Genomic DNA, 16,527 nt, shown 5'->3' with positions numbered 1-16,527 from the left:
CACTTCATACCCTGTTAATACCCAGGTATACATACAACGCAGGAGCCCACAGGCTAGCGTATTACCTGGATAGTGTGTATAGACACACAGCCATGGGCAAACAGGCCCACACACACCCACATGAACACAAAGGCACACACATCCCTAGGCACACACTCCCAAAAGCAAACAGAAGACCCGAACCACAAACTCACATCCATGCTCCTTGAGAGATCCTGTTCATGCTCCCAACACATGCACACACCCATGGGTCTCAGGCTTGTGAAAATAATGCTGAACAGAGTAATATACCAATTTTGAAATTTTTTAATTAGTGTTATCATGGCCAGAGGTGATTCACGGATTGGTGTGTGATCTGATGTAAAATAAATTTCTTCATATAGACTGTTGCAAATGAACTAACTTCCCAGGTTGTGTTCATTGGTTGGTGGGTGGGGAGGAGGGAGAAGAGGGCGACGGGTCTTTGGATTTTTCTCCAAAGTGCCCAGGACTTATTGCTCCAGCCCCACCTCCCACCCAGCCCAGCACTCCTGGGAAACACGTGAGCACGTCCACAACTCTACACAGGCCTGACAGCCCCGCTCAGCACCGAGTGTCAACCACCACCATCCACCCAGAGCATCTGAGTCCTTCAATGCTCACACTTTGGGAGTTCTGGGCTTCACCTGGTGTATCTCAGACACAAGCAAGGCTTCTGCCACACGTACTCGCTCCCCAAATGCAGGTGCAAATGTGCATACACAGTCACTTTTCCAAGTGGCTGTCTTCAATCTGATCATGTCATGCTCGAGGGCCTGAAGCCCTCTGGCCAGTGCTGCCTGAACAAAGGTCCATCTGAAAGCAGTCTGGTCCTCAACCCCCCACCCTGTCACTCTCTAGCACACAGTAGATGCTCAATAAACCACTGGCAAAAACCACTGAGGTCTGTTTGTGTTTAATCAGACAATATGCAAAGTATTTACAACCAATTCTGGATCCCCCCACCCCCCAAGCCAGGGCCATGGAATGTGGGACCCCAGGCCCTGCCCAGAGCTGGGGGTCCCCTAGGCCTCTGCATAGTCATCTGAAATCTACAAAACACTGTTAAAAAAAAAAAAAAAAGACAGTATTAGGACACCTTATACAAAGGACCTTGGGCAGTTGGAAGGGGATTTGAGAGCACACTGTTGTGAGCGAGCCCAGATTTGACTGGGACAGACAGGAGAAGACTTGGGTAATAGACATGTATGGAAGGAGAAGTTGAAATTTCATAGGCAGGCACCACTTGGCCTCCTTCCCCGCTGGCAGGGCCTGGCTGGCTCAAGAATCCCTGGCAGCCGGAATGTTATTGCTATGATGGGGGGCTGTGAGTGAAATGTACAATGTGTCCGGGGAACAGAGCAAGGGGCATTTTTACATGTTAAATATGGACACACATGGAAAAACACACATGCACACACGCATACATACAAACAGGGGCCCTTGGAAAGATGCCCACAAACTGTCAGCCACCTCTTTTAAGAGGGGCACACTGAGGCCCAGGGAGATGCCACCACATACCCTAAGGCTGAACAGCAGACTTAGGGCCAAAACACAGTCTCCTGATGCCCTGGGCTGGGCTCACTATGTGATATCAGGCCACAGGGTCTGGACAGGAGTGGTGTAATTACAGAGGCCACAGCCACATATGGAGGCAGACACTGCAGCCCAGAAAGGAAGCAGGGGCCTCCCAAGGTCACACAGCCAGTCTTGATGCATGGCAGGGGACACCCGCATCCTCTCTCACCCCAGGCTAGGCACTCCTTTCTCTCTATATAAGGGGTGCCAACTTGGAGAGAACAGGGGCCAGGTGTTGAAATGACAGGACAAAGGGCAGAGGAGGACCTGGGGTTCCCTCCTGAGGCCAGGGCCTCCCAACTGCTTGGATCTTCTATTTCTCCTTGATTGCCTCCAGAGCCCGGGAGCTCACTCTTCTTCACGGCTGCCTAGCCTTGAAGGTCGACACCTACCACATTCTCCTTGAAGTCTGCCTCCCTATACCTACAGCTTCATCTCTCATTCCTAGCTCAGCCTCACATCCACCTCCACTCTCTCCCCTCCCAGCAGCCCCACTGAGCACGAAGTAGCAGCAGAGCTCTCTGCTATGTCTAACCCATCCTCAGGCCCTTGTCCCCTGGGCTGCCACAGTCTGTCCATGATGGCTCCGAGGACAATCTTGTTGGTTCCTGAGGAAGACAGGGAGCACCGTGTTCTTTTCCCACCTCAACCCCGAATTGCTCTGTGGCCTTGGGCAAGTCAGTTTCTCCATGGGTAATATGGGGACAAGGAATTGATGATCTCTAAGGGTCCTTCGGGTCTAAGAAGGGCAGGGTTTGAGGGGGGTGCCCACCCCACCCACCACAATCAAGTCAATCGAGGCCTTGGACTGCCAAGCCTGGGAGCCATGACAGAGAGTTCTGGACCCAGTGGCTTCCATCAACAGGTGTTTCAGAAATGGATGGCAAGGGGCAGGGTGGCAGGCAGGCCGAGGGCCCATCACTCCTCTTTGGAAAGGTTCTTTGGCCAGCTCTAGAGACAGACCTGGGTGGCGTGGAAGTAGGAAGGAGCCAATGCATGGAGTAGGTTGAGTCTGGGTAAAAAGAGCCAGCCTTCAGCCCCAGCCCTTCTTCCCAGTTCTTCCTGCCAAGACACACAGAGCTTCAAGAGGGGTACAGGGAGGAGGCATGTGGCTGGAGTGGGAGCTGGGACGCAGTCACCGTGCCAGCCTTAGACCCCGCCTCCTCAAGGCTGTCCCAGGCCCCAAGCCTTTCCACGCCTTGAAAGAGAGAGGGGCCTCGTCATGGGCAATTCAGCCCCGCAGAGAGGATCAACGGCAGGCAGGCAGAGGGAGGCAAGACCCCACTTCCGGGGCCACCCAGCCCCAGATCCAAGCCGAGAAGCCAGTCTGGCCCTGTAGCCTGCTCCCTATAGGTTCTCTCCAGGCTGATACTGGGGCTCGGTGGATGTGAAATAGTCCTCCAGAAAGGCCTGTAGGTACTCAAAGGTGGGCCGTTCCTCTGGCTCCTTCCGCCAGCACTGGCACATGAGGTCGTGCAGGGACTCAGGACACTCAGGCGGGCAGGGCATCCGGTAGCCCCGCTCCACCTGATCCAGCACCTCTCGGTTTACCATCCCTGTGGGCAGAGAGAGGAGTGAGGCTGACTCTGGGGAAGAAAGTGGGGTGGGCAAAAGTGGATGTGGACAACAAAGAGGGCTTCCCACCTAGGATAGGGTGGGTGTGACCACGGATAAAACCCCTCCCCAAAGGTGGAAGCCCTGCCCGGAGAGAGAACCTAAGATCAGACATTACACCTGTTTGTTATAGAGATGGGGAAACCGAGTCCTAGGAGAGGGCGTAGCTTGTCCAAGGTACCAGGGCAGAGAGGTTCAGGGACCAAAGATAGGTAATAAGAACCTTCTTACCAGGGTAGGGCACCCGTCCCTTTGTTGTAAGCTCTGTCAGCAGGATCCCAAAGGACCACACGTCCGACTTGATGGTGAACCGGCCATAGAGGGCAGCTTCTGGAGCTGTCCACTTGATGGGGAATTTGGCACCTGCAGGCATGAGAAAGGTCAGCGGACACTCAGCGGAATGTCACGACCTCTCTGCCAGATAGGCACCATTCTCATCCCCACTTGATAGATAAGGTTACTGAGGCTCAGAGAAGGGGTATGACTTCCCAAGGTCATACGGCACCTGCCCGGTCCCTGCCCACCTTGCCGGGCTGTGTACTCATTGTCTTCGATGAGCCGAGCCAGCCCGAAGTCAGCTACTTTGCACACAAGGTTCTCTCCAACCAGGATGTTGGCAGCTCGGAGGTCCCGGTGGACGTAGTTCATCCGCTCCACATATGCCATGCCTGAGGCAATCTGCAGGCGAAACCCAGGATCCTGGCTCAGGGGCCACCCCATGCCCTTCCTAGGTCACAGGGCACATGCCCAGGACTGGGGTCATCCCCAGGATGGAGAGCCAAACACCCTGCCCTTCCCAGTTCTTCAAGCAAGTGAAGTCAGTTTACAATAAACACTGCTGCAACAAAAAGCAGGACCAGCGCTCAGCAGGAGGGAACACAAGACAAAGAGCAAAGGGCAAAGGGAAAGCACAAGACAAGATGCAGCCAGGGAAGTGGGGTGACCCTGAAAAAGAGGCCCCAGATATAGATGAGTGCCAGGTCCTGCCTGCTGTCCCAAGTCCCCTCTCTGAGCCTCAGTTTTCTTATCCATCAAGTGGAATAATAGCCGTCCTTACCTCCTCAGATCGTAATATGTATTAGGTGAAAAAATGGTTGTCACGTACTGTCTACAGCAAGTACTAATACATGTTTGTTGAATGACCGAATGACCTTCACAGAGAAGAAAACTGAGGCCTGAGGTCCCACAGCAAGTCAATGACTCCTGATGACCAGGTAAGGGTTCCTTCCTCTGCCTAAAACCACCACTCACAGCACCTATAAGTGGTCCCAGTAATATAAGTGGCAAGATCAGTGAAAGTGGGGGCAACCAAGGCAAGCTTCCTGGAGGGAGCACTCAAGACAGAACGAGCTGAGGTAGGTGGGTCTGAGTGCTTCTGAATGCTCAAAGCTAAGGGCATAGAAGGGGCTGACTCACCTGAGCAGCCATGTCCACCAGCTGAGGCAGCCGCAGGTACTTGCCTGTCTCCCCCTTGAGAAAGTCCAGCAAACTCCCTGGGCAAAGAGAAAGCAGCTCTAGCCCCCACCCTGTCCTCCTGAGCCAGGAAGCAGTGATTACCACATCCTGTCCACCTGGGCGGGCTGGCCTCACTTTAACCGGCTCTGCAGATTTTATGTAAACCCATCTCTGAATAAAGTCTCACTCAGCATTTGTCACTCAAAAAGGAAGTAGGATGGGAAATAAATGAATGCCCACTTCCGGGTAAACAGAAACTATGACCCATCCATGTAGTGGAATACTATTCAGCAATAAAAAGGGAACAAAGTACTGACACACGTGACAAGAAAGAACCTCGGATATAAAAGATGACATGAATGAAGTTGTAGAATAGACCCATCTAGGAGTGCACATCGGTGGCTGCCTAGGTTTGGGACTGGAGGGTCATCAAAAGGGGACAGGGCAGCTTTCTGGGGTGATGCAGATCTTTAATATTTGGATTGTAGTACGGGGCACACAGACATTTGTTAAAATTCATTGAACTGGACACTTAAAATGGGTGTATTTTATCATATATAAATTATGCCTCCAATAAGTAGAATTCTGAAAAATTAGTTTTAAAATTAAATAAAGGTCAAGCCAGGGACTTGATGTTGCCCTGCCCAGAGGGTTGGGGGGATTTTCTTTCAGCCCTAAAATGGCAAATGGCTTTAGAAAACCAGCAAACTGGGGGAGACATGATGCATTCTGGGAAACTGTTAAAAACAAAATGAAACAAGAAAGGCACCCTCTGGTTCAACTTTCCATCGACATGAAAAGTTGCCTCTATCTCATTCCACCTTTAAAGAGGTATGTTCCAGATTGAAGGGCCGTGAGGCACACCCCCTGTGCCCCGCGGCGAGCACCCTGACTCAGAGGGACCTCACCCTTGCTCATGTATTCCGTGACGATGTAGATGGGCTCCTCAGACACCACCGCATACAGCTGCACCAGCTTCTCGTGCCTGAGTTTCTTCATCACCTGGGCCTCCTGCAGGAAGGCCTCTGGAGACATCGTGCCCGGCTTCAGGGTTTTGATGGCCACCCTGGTGGTGCCATTCCAGGTCCCTGTGTGGGGAGGGATGCCAGCTGCCTCAGTGGAGGCCCCCCATTCCCATCCCACAGGGACCCAGGATCCACCTGGGTACCAATTTCAGCTCTGGCCTCCCTGGCCATGTCATAAGCCCAGCCAAGGCCCAGGCCCTTTCTGAGCCTCAGAGTTCCCACCTGTAAAATGGGGACAATGACAGGATGCTCCTTACAGGGCTGTTACAAGGATTAAATGAGTCTCTGGTACACGCTCAAGAAATAGTAGCTATTGTTAGGACTATGATTATTAGAAATGTCCCCAAAAGCAGCACATTCGCCTGGGATGGGAGACCATGGTTACAACTCATCTTCCTTCTGGTGCCTCAGGTGCTGGCAAATGAATGGGACCCAGGGCAAGGTGAAGCGGTCTCAGAACAGGCCACCCAAATAAGAGACTGTCTCGAACCACACTCCCCAAAAAGTAAGGCATCACACTAAGTACAATGGCTTGGAGGCCAAATTGGCTGGTTTGACTCCGATCTCTGCCTCCTGCCGGCAGTGAGACCGTGAGTGGGTCAGTTCCCCTCTCCGAGCCTCCGTCTTTTTGTCTGAAAAATGGCAATGCGATAGTGTCTCCCTGTGGGGCTGTCTGAGCGTTAAATGAGATTTTAGCCGCTGGGCCAGACCCTCTGTGAAAGCACAATAAATAAGAGTCGCAGCTATCACTTTACGATTCTCCGGTTTTTTGTGGAGCCTTGGGAGAAGCTGTGTTCTAGACCGGTGTGTTTAATCTGAGTTCTTGTCACTGCTGGGCTGAAGCTTCTCTGGTAAGTGGCCTGGGGCCCACTCCTCCCAGTCTCTGGGCCTCCATCTAAGGGTGGGGGCTCAGGCCTGTTTCTGTGGCCCTTCTGGAACAGCCCACCTGGGGATCTGTACCTGGCACCTCACAAGTCTACCTGGAGCACTGCGGAAGAAGTGAGAACCTCCCCCACTAACACCATCGCACGCCTAAGCAGGTATGAGTCTTAGAGCCACCAGAATGGCTGACGCCGTGGACTTATTCAGGTTTTGCTCACATCCTCATTTTGTGTCTGTGCCTAGAAGCCAGCTTCTCGACCCGCTCCCCCTCTCCCTAGCTCAAAGCCAACACCGCCCCTTTCCTGACTTGGCCTGACCTCCGGCCTCCAGGCCTTTGCCCCTGCAGTGCCTTCCACCCAGGAACCCCCTCTGCACAGCTCCATCATCTCTTCCTCTGAAGGGAGGAAAGTGGAAACAGTGATGCCAAGTGCATATTGTGGCTCCGATGAAAACCTTGAAGACAGCACACCATGATCCTTCCGCTGAAGCCACAAGCTTAAAACCGTCATGCCTACCTCACCCCAACATCCATGATTCCTCTGTGTCAGCAGAAACCAGTCAGCGGACGGGGGCCTGAGTTTCATCAGCGCTGCGTGGTATTTGTTTTCAAGGAAGGTTTTGCTGTTTCTCCGGAGTTACACAGGAGACTGTTAACGGCCCAGAACATGCCAGACCTATACTTCCCAGTGCTCCCTCCACGAGCTGGGGCTGCTCTTCCCAGGGCTAAGAGGTAATGTGGGGATGCACACTGGCCCAGTGTTCTCACAACTCCACAGTGGGTCCTGTTATCACCGGCCCCATTTTACAGTTGGCAAAATCGAGGCTCAGAGTGAAGCCTCCTAGCCAAGACCACCGGGGCAAGTCACGAGGAATTGCAATGCCCAGCCCTGAGCAGTCCTTGGTAAACAGGTGCCATGGTCTGCAGAGGCGGGGGCGGGGGGGGCGCACCCCATCTTTGTGCCAGCCGCCACTAGGGAAGCTTCGTATTTAGAAAGGCCCACTGTTCAGCAGAGGCAACGAAGTCTCAGGGAGATAAAGGGAAGGGACACATAGGGGGCCTTGAGCTGCCAGACAGGATGGACATCTGTCTGGTTCTCAGGTGGGGACACCGAAGTGCCCCCAAGTGGACCGTGGTCTCCTCTGAGGGGGCAGGGGAGAGGCCTTACCCATCCACACCTCTCCAAAGCAGCCCTGGCCCAGCTTGACCTCCAGCCGCAGTGACTCCCGGGGGATCTCCCAGGCATCCTTGGCCAGGCCCTGAGTCTGTGGCTTGGATGTGGGGCACACAGTGGTGAGGCGGTGGCACAGGCCATCAGCATGTTCTAAAGATGGAAGTAGGGAGGTGGAGTTCAGGCCGGGGTTCCGCCCTGGGACCTCCCTCTCCCACACAGTGTGTGTATACAGACCTACACGATGCATGCACACAGGCTTCAGGGACACGCAGGACGCCCTTGAGGCCAGGCGTCCACACCTGTGTGTACACACTTTCACCCCACACAGGTCCTCACTGCCTCATGCATCCGCTCATTCATCCATTCAATCATCAGACTTTAAGGGGCGACCAGTTAGATGGGTGCCAGGGACCCAGTGGGGGACAAGTCCAGTGGAACCCTGGCTTCAGGGAGCTCACAGTCCAGGGGGAGCCCAACTTCCCTTAATCAACTCCCAGGACCCTGTGTGTGATAGAGGGGAGCTGTGCATGTAACAGCAGGGAGGCTGGTGCACTCTTGGAAGGCTTCCCAGAGGAATTAGTACTTGGGCTTAGATCTGCAGCCGTGGGTGTGGTCAACTAGGGAACGGCACTCCACACAGAGGGCACAGTGGCTCAGGCCTGTGCAAAGGCCCTTAGTTAGGGAAGAACAGCTGCTGAGTTAGAGGAGTTGAAAGGAGGCCAGCGGGGGCTTCAGGGAAATGAATAGGGAAAAGGTAGCCCCAGGTTTAGACTACCCACGGCCATGCTTACTTGGACTACCTAAGAATGGATTTAGACTACCCAAGAGACCACACTGGGGTCTTTATCCTAAGATTCCAAGATAGTCCCTGGAGGGCTTTGATTTGGGGAAACAGGGTTCTGAAGGAACAGCTGTGGTGGCCAAGGGGACAGAGAGAAGTGGCACATCCTGGAGCGAGTCAGGAGGCTCGCCTGACAGAGGAAGAGGAGGTGTGGAGTGGAGAACAGCTGGCACTCTCAGAATAGGCCACACCTGCACACAGAGGCCACGACTACAAGCCACAGCCACACGGCATACACAGAGACCCACCCACAGGGGTTCACACAGGCCCATGACACTTCAGTCCACCAGGTAGCCCTGGACATCCAGATGGAGCAGTCACATTATTGCACACATGGCCTGCACATGTGAGCTCACTGCCTGCTGCTGGCTCGCTCTTTCTCCCTCTTTCCCTTTTCGAGCTGGCCACCCTCTCCTCCTCTCCCAGTAACCGGTTCAGACCGGTCCTAGGGCTGCAGAGATAACCGACACCAGACTGGGCCCCCTCCCTTCCCTGCTCACTCCTCCAGGCAGCCCCACCCCCCACCAGCCAGCTGCAGAGGAGGAGAAAGAGGAGGGAGCCAGCGAGGGAAGAGGAATGAGGGGAAACAGGGAAGAGAGCACAGGAAGGGAAGAGGGAAGAGATGGGGAGGGAGGAGTGGAAAAGGCGGAGGGAAAGCGGGGGAAGGAAGAAGGGGCAGGGGAAGTAAAGGGAGAGAAGAGCGGGAGCAGCACGCCCTCAGGATATAACAGAAGCCCCAGCCCTCGCTGCCCCCAAAGCCCCCTCCTCGGGGTCCGCAGCTGGGCTGAGATAACTCCCCGCCACACGCCCTCATAGGGCCTAGCCCCAGGCCCAGGCAACCTGCTCTCCCCTGGCCCCAGCTGCCCAGCCCCTGGAGGCCTGCACCAGGGCAGAGAAGGGGCACTCACTGGAGTAGTAGGCTACGAGCTGCTGCAGACTGTTGAACTGGGTGCGAGAGGTGATGTAGAAGCCGCCACTGTCCAGCTTGCGGATCTTGTAGTGCTTCACGTTGAGGCCCTTGGCATTGTCGAAGTCAGACACTGAGAGGCAGTAGGCACCTGCAGGGCAGGGCCAGAGAGGAGCCATGACCACCATGCCTGTCGCCCCCACAGGCCATGGCACTAAGTGCAGTTCTGTGCCTATCCCACACAGAATGGAAGAGTGAGGCCAGGTCAGCAAACCCCTGGCCCAGGGCAGAGCCGGGTCTGGTCCAACCTGTCTCTGAGCACTCAGCTCTGGGGCAACCGCTGAGACAGGGCCAAGTGAGCAAAGCGACACCTGAACAGAAAGCCTCGCCATGCATCCTTGGCTCTGGCAAGACCTCTGAAGCCTGGGTGTACATCCCACCTGTGCAACCTGGACAAGTTGCTCACCTTCTCTAGGCTTCAGTTTCCTCCTCTGTACAATGGGGCTACTCCCAGGGCGGCTGGGAAGATTCAATGAGACCACATATAAGAGAGCCTAGCACACAGGAGGTGCTTAATAAATGTTTGCTGGGAGCGTAGGAATGGCCTCAAGTGGCTGTGTGTCCCCGGACTAACAGCTTTCCCTCTCTGGATCTGCCCATGAGAGCACTATCTGTGCCCCGCCACTTCCGAAAGACTCCAGGCTCGGGCAGGAGCTGGTGGTTGGCTGAGGCTGTGGCAGTTGTGGGCAGGAGATCATGTGTGGGGCGTGGCCTGAAGACTGCCAAGGCTCAGCTGTGCCAGCCTTAATGGGCCCCTCCCTGTTTTCCTCAAGCCTGGAAAAGCTTTGGGCTGGAAAAGCTTCCTTCTTCCCACCAGGCCTGGCTAGGAGCCCCTGTTAACCTGAGCTCAAGAGATGCCTGGAGCAGCATCAGGGAACAAAGCTGAGCCCCAGAGGCAGGGGCAGTGGGAGCAAAGGCTCCAGCGGCCAGAGAAAGCCCTTCTTGGGAAGTAGCATACAGGCATCTAGTATACGTGCTAGAAGCCTACTGACATTCGGACCAGTCCTCTGGTAGGAGTTAAGATCCTGTGTAAAGAAAAGGAGGCCCAGAGAGGGAAAGCAGCTAGCCTCAGGGAACCCAGTAAGTCAGGCACAGAGCTGGGACTTGAACCAGTACCCGGGTCTCTAAAGCCTACGTGGGGCATCCTTGACTTGCTGCAGATGATCCAGGCCCTTTGCACTTAGAAGCCACAGGCCTGAGCCCAAAGCCAACCTCTGACCACATGTGCACACACGCAGGCATGCCTGGGCTCAGTGGCCTCATGCTAACACAGGCACATACTTCCCAGGCCCCAGGCATAAAGACAAACCCACCACAACTCACTCCCACGCAGCAACACACAGACGATTCCACCCCCACGTGCACACACATGCCCAGACCCACACATAGCGTGCACAGCCACACGACCGCTCATAAATGTACATGCGTGACATAGATGATCTGCTTTCCCATCTCCCGCTGAGCCCCAGGCCCACAGGAAGTGGCCCAGCTTTGTTGCCATGGTGATGGGGCCGCCTGCAGCCCACTTGCAGAGGGGCTGAAGGGAAAGTAAGCGGGTGATACGCATTCTCTGGTTGGGGGAAGGGACAGGAGAGGAACAGGGGCCAGGGCTGTCGGGGAAGGGCAGAGGCAAGTCCCAGAATCCTGTCCAGCCCCAAAGCCCCCTGAAGAAGGAGAAGAATAGGGGCCCATTGTATCAGCACCCACCCTGGGAACAAGCCTTTTGCTGTGTGACCCTCAGTCATCCTGACAGCTTATGTCCATTCCTCATCTGAAGAAACTGAGGCCAGGGAGACTAAGTGTCATTTTCTGCTGCACCTCTGGCCAACCCCAGATAACCCAGTGTTCCTCAAAAGCACCTCCCTGCCTTTATCCTATCATTTTCTCTACCGCTCTTACCGCTTCATTCCATATACCGAACTCCTATTCATTCTGCAACCCTCAGCTGAAGCAGCCCACAAAGACTGTTCCCGCTGGCCAGCGGGAGTGCTCCTACCTTTCGTGGTCTCGCTTTCTCGCACTAGGAAGGTCCCTCTCGGGTTCTCCGCGTTGAGCAGTAACCGCTCTGACTCCCGTCTGGTGATCTTGCCAAAGTACCACCTGGGGCAGGAGGGAAGAGGATGCTGTTGGTGGTCCAGGAACTATCCACAGTGCCTCTTCCTGGGATGCGGCTCCGGCCCTGGGTAGCCAGACCTCCCACTCTGCCCAAGGTAGAGGCTCTGAATCGGCAGCAATGGTGAGCAAGCAAAAGGCCAGAGTTGATACTCACTCCTCGGCTTGGATGGAATCAGAGGGCGCCACGTAGTTGCTGGGGATGTAGCCCGTCTGTCCGGTGCTGAGCGAGTGGGCAAGCCACCAGTCTCCCTCTCTGAGCAGGGGGAGGAGGAGGGAGCAAAAACAAAGGAAGCCATCAGCGGTGGGCCCTGGTTCCTGCAATCTTCAGGGGTGCTGTGCTGGGGGCTCCTGAGGCCAAGTGGAGCACAGGGAGCAGTGGGACCAGGCCACTTGCAGCCTGCCAGGTCAAGCTGGCCTGGAACTTTTCCTCTCCCTGGACTAGATGCCTCTTAGCCAAAGCTGACTCAGATAGGCTTGATCCAGGATTGTGGAAGGACGGACCTTGGTCAGCCTGAGGCTCAAATTCATAGGGGCAGAGTCCTAGGACAGGAAGTGATCTGCTGCCCTTCAGAGAGAACCAAGTCATCTCGAGATGCCAAGAGCTGCCTCAGGGATAAAGGAGGGAGCTCCTTGTCTCTGGGGAACAAGCAAGTTACAACAAGAGAGACGATTCCTGCCCAAGATGGATGTCAAATCAGATCTTTGAAGCCTCCCCAAGCCCTGAGATTTGGAAGCCCAATCCTGGGACCTGGTGAGACCTGAGTGGAGACAGGGGGTGGCCTTTTTTGGGGCTTGGTGACAATCCAGGTGCCAACCCTGCAAACTAGAGCAGTACTAGTCTTTGTTACAAATCACAGGTCACACCTAAAGGGCTCTTCAGCTAAAATTACAGGACTTCTCTTGCAGCCTTCCCATCTACAGGGGAAACTGAGGCCAGAGGGGGCTGTGACTTGCCCAAAATCACACAGCGAGTCATGTCAGAGGGGCTGAGCTGGCAGAGCCCCAATGCCCAGGGTCACTTCTATACTAACTGTCCCACAAGGAGAAGGAGATGGGGACCGGGGCAGAAGGAGCCCCCCACACTGCCGGGTCCCCTGGGCCTGTGTGGGAGTGGGGAGGGGGCAAAGTACCTTTGTAGCCATCTGAATGTGAACCAGGTCTGGCTGGAGCGGGGGTCCAGAGACACAGAGGAGAGAGGAGAAAGCGAGAGCCCAACAGGAAAGAAGAGGCAGAGATGGGGGTGGTGAGAGAGAGAGGCAGAAAGAGCGAGGAAGACGGGGAGAGCCAGGCGGTGCTGGGGACAGGGGACAAGGCGGGGCAGCCACAGAGGCCTGACATCCAAAGCAACCAAAGGGGACAGGGAGAGGATCCATGGGGAGTTGGGGGAGTGTGGCAATGGGAAGGGCTGCCTGGGAAGTAGGGTCCAACCCCCTCCCATTCCTCTTGTGTAGAGGGGAAGACTAGGGCCAGAAAAGCAACGTCCTCTGCTCAACGTCTGCCCAGGTTCCCCACCGCCAGATGAGAAGGAACCGTCCCCCACAGGGGCCGCGAGACTTGAAAGCGTGCTGAGCTTCTCAGTCCAAGGCTGCCTTTGGACCTCACCATGACCCTGAGAAGATACACGGCAAGCAGGATGTGCTCCCCTCACCATTGCTGGGGCCCAGAGGGAGAAAGGCCCTTGCCCACAGTCACACAGTCTGGACTTGAACCTGAACCCTGTCTCCTGGTTCTTCTGAGCTTTCCTTGGACCCACATTCTTTAGCCCGTTTTGACTATAGAGACGTTGAAGCCAGGAGAGAGTGGGGCTCGGGGAGCTCTCCAAGGACCTGTCAGAGTACACCCAGACCCAGGGCTCAGCTGGGGAGCAGGGGACGGTGGGCGGCGAGGCTGAACCAGAGGGGAGGGCGTCCCTTCTGGACTGAGGCAAAGGCAGTGCGATGAGGGCTGTGCGGGCCGCCTCGGCTGTGCCACACTGACGCACACTCGGGCAGGGACGCAGCTCATGTGGGAGTCTGCAGGAAAGGAAGGGCCCAGAAATAAGGGGGCGAGGTCCACCTCAAAGAAAGAAGCCCTTGGATGCCCAGGACCTCCATCTACCTCCTGTTGTGCGCCCACTGGCGGCTGTCCACGCTGTCTGTCCCATTGACCTTCAAGGCCACCTGCGAGGAAGGAAGGCAGCCTCACCCCAGATTAGGGAACCAGGGCTCACAGAACCAGAGCTCATGTTGAGGGACCAGCCCAAGGACACACGGCACCCTGGCTAATATAACCCAGCACTTCCTTTGTAGAATTGGGGAAACTGAGGCGCGGAGAGGAACAGAGACTTGCCCGAAGCTATAAAGCAAGGACTCAAGTCACAGGGAACAACTGAGTCCAAAGCCTTCATTTCACCAAGGGGGAAACTAAGGCAAAGAGAAAGGCAAGGATTTGCCCAAAGCTATACAGCAAATCAAGGGCAGAGCAAGGGTGAGAACCAGGGCCCTCGAGTGCCCTCAGCCAGACACAACAAGCCTCCAGGACCCCTGCAGCCTCCCCAGGCCTTCAGGGGCTAGGATTCCCTTGGGGAGGAAGCAGCAGGCCTAGGGGTGGTGGACAGGCCTGAGATCTCCATCAGAGGTTACAAACAAAGCAGATTGACAAGGCCAGAGTCTGCAAGCTGGCCAGCCTCTGGGGAGCCCGCGGAGTGGAAGGCCAGCGGGAGCATGTGCCCAAAAGCCAGCCAGAAGCAAGGGGGTTCAGCACTACTGATGTTACCCAGACTTCAGCCAGTAGAGCCTCCAGCCCCGCAACATCAGCCCACGTGAGTCTGGGCTCCCAGGCCGGTTTGGAGGTCTTCGTTCCCTAGGGCAGGGATGGTGGTGCACTGCAATCTCACTAAAGGACCCGACGTCCAACTGTGGCCTGGGCCCAGCTTGAGAGGTGTCCGAGAGCAGAGTCAGTCACCCCAGACCCTATCTCAGCTCACCACTTGCAGGCCGTGTGACCATGGTACTGCCTCAGTTTCCCCATCTGTAGGATGGGGATGCTCACGCCTCCCTCTGAGGAATGTACAGTACCAGCACAGGGTCTGGCACATAGTAGGTGCTCAATGTGCATGAACTGTTAGTTATGATTTGGCTACAAAAGAAAAACAATGGAATCTGTATCTCAGTGGTACCCTTTCCCACTCTCCAAAGCAGCTCAGTGCCAGTCTCCAGTAAGGGTTTGCTGTGTGACCTTGGGCAAGTATCCTACCCCCTCTGAGTCTTAGCGTCCTCATCTATAAAAAGGAGATAATAGTCACAGAATCTCCCTTGCAGGCACAGTGTGTAAATCAGCATCAAGCTGACTCTGGGTAAGAATTACTGTGATTATTATCTGAGCCTCAGTTTGCCCACCTGTGAAATGGAGCTATCAAGCCCCATCTTCCTAAATCTATGGTCTGGGAGGCTCAAATCTGCCATAGGTGGCTGCCAAAGGCCTGGGGCTGCTCCCACAGGAGGGGCCCCATAGCTCTCCAGACCAGTCCAGCCAGGGACACCAACCCAAACCCAGCTGCAGAAGTAACAGCAGCGTTATCCTAGCAGGTTGAGCAGATTTTTTTGCATCTTCCCTAGGGCCTGGTCCTTATCAGGTGGGCAGGAAAAAGAAAGGGAATCACACATTTCCTGTCTGACCTGTCACTTTCTCACCAGTGGCCAAAGGAGAAAGCACTGGACCAGGAGTCCCTAGCTACAATCCCACCTGCTGTCCACTAGCTGTGTGACCTCGGGCTACTGACCCCACCTCTCTGAGCCTCAGGATCCTCTTTTTGGACCCTAATCTTTGTGCCAGCCAGACTGATATGTGGATCCGGGGTGTGGCAACTTTGGAACCTGGGAAGTAATGCCAGTTTGAGCACTTATATTTAACTCACTTGGGCTGCTGGGACCGTCAGAGAAGCATTCTGGGGATTGCAGGCAAGCCAGGGCAGCTGGGCATGGCCCAGGCAGGCAAGTTTCCAAGCCCTGAGGCCTGGGCACATGGTTAGTGGAGAGAGAGCAGGGTGAGGCCAAGGCAGGTCATGTAAGGAGGGCAGGAAGGTGTTCCCTGCCCCATGGTGGAGGGTAGAACTGAAGTGCCCAGGACAAGGCGGCAGAGGTCAGTGCCTGATGGAGGGCTCCCCCGCCACCCAAAGCTGCTGGAATCTGGATGGGAGGAAGGGGTAGCTCAGGGAGCGATCCGGAGTCAGACCCAGAGGAGCCCCCGTTCCTGGAGACTCAGACACCAGGGCCAGGGGCTTGGAGCAATGAGACCTCAGACCCCAGTGGGCTTCCTCAGACCCAGGCCCACACAGCACCCAGGATTCTAGGACTCCAGGCTATGTGGCATGAAGATCTGGGGAGTGGGGTCTCCAGGCCTGCTACCATGAGGACCCCGACCCAGCCAGCCCCGGCCAAACCCCAGCGACAGAGGCTCACCCTTAAGCTCTCACCTCCCCTGCCACCCAGTTTAGCCAGAGGTTAGACTCAGAAATTCCCACTTACAGGAGAGGGGTGTTGGGGTGGGGGACTGACTGGGGGATTAAGCAATAATGGTGGAAGGACAGGCAGGATGGTCCCTGAGGTGTGAGATCTGAACACCTCAAATTTGGGTGGCCCATCTTCCACTAAGCGCTCCCCTATTCCTATATCCCTCCTGTTCCTCTAATGCCAGCCCCCAACTCTAGTGCCACCTGACTTCCCAGGTAAAGGAGCAGCTGAGCCTTATGATGTGAGGACAGGCTCCCAATTCACCCCCACCTTCTAATCAGGTGCCTCACTGCCACCGAGGGCTTCCCATGGACGGGGCTGCAGCACTGCCAGCCCTCCTGGCAGCCCATCCCGGAAGGCCGGAAAAAGG

General features: G+C 55.5%; 1 protein-coding gene across 4 annotated transcripts in view; it reads right to left on the bottom strand.

Moving 5' to 3' along the window:
* Nucleotides 1-918: 918 nt before the first annotated feature.
* Nucleotides 919-16,527, bottom strand: part of SRC (SRC proto-oncogene, non-receptor tyrosine kinase) — a 55,315-nt gene continuing 39,706 nt past the window's right edge. For all 4 annotated transcript variants that reach the window (XM_015597165.2, XM_006921798.3, XM_025039774.1 and 1 more), the window contains 9 exons: nucleotides 11,822-11,920; nucleotides 11,549-11,652; nucleotides 9,494-9,643; nucleotides 7,739-7,894; nucleotides 5,574-5,753; nucleotides 4,627-4,703; nucleotides 3,735-3,888; nucleotides 3,442-3,573; nucleotides 919-3,152 (listed from right to left, as the gene is read on the bottom strand). In XM_015597165.2, coding sequence (XP_015452651.1) covers nucleotides 2,944-3,152; nucleotides 3,442-3,573; nucleotides 3,735-3,888; nucleotides 4,627-4,703; nucleotides 5,574-5,753; nucleotides 7,739-7,894; nucleotides 9,494-9,643; nucleotides 11,549-11,652; nucleotides 11,822-11,920 — 1,261 coding nt within the window. In that variant the 3' untranslated portion in view covers nucleotides 919-2,943. The remainder of the gene's footprint in view (nucleotides 3,153-3,441; nucleotides 3,574-3,734; nucleotides 3,889-4,626; nucleotides 4,704-5,573; nucleotides 5,754-7,738; nucleotides 7,895-9,493; nucleotides 9,644-11,548; nucleotides 11,653-11,821; nucleotides 11,921-16,527) is intronic.

Source organism: Pteropus alecto, unplaced genomic scaffold (assembly GCF_000325575.1).
Source record: "Pteropus alecto unplaced genomic scaffold, ASM32557v1 scaffold45, whole genome shotgun sequence".
Lineage (NCBI taxonomy): Eukaryota > Metazoa > Chordata > Mammalia > Chiroptera > Pteropodidae > Pteropus > Pteropus alecto.
The sequence above is the reverse complement of the archived record's forward strand: the minus strand, read 5'-3'. Positions and strand labels throughout refer to the sequence as shown.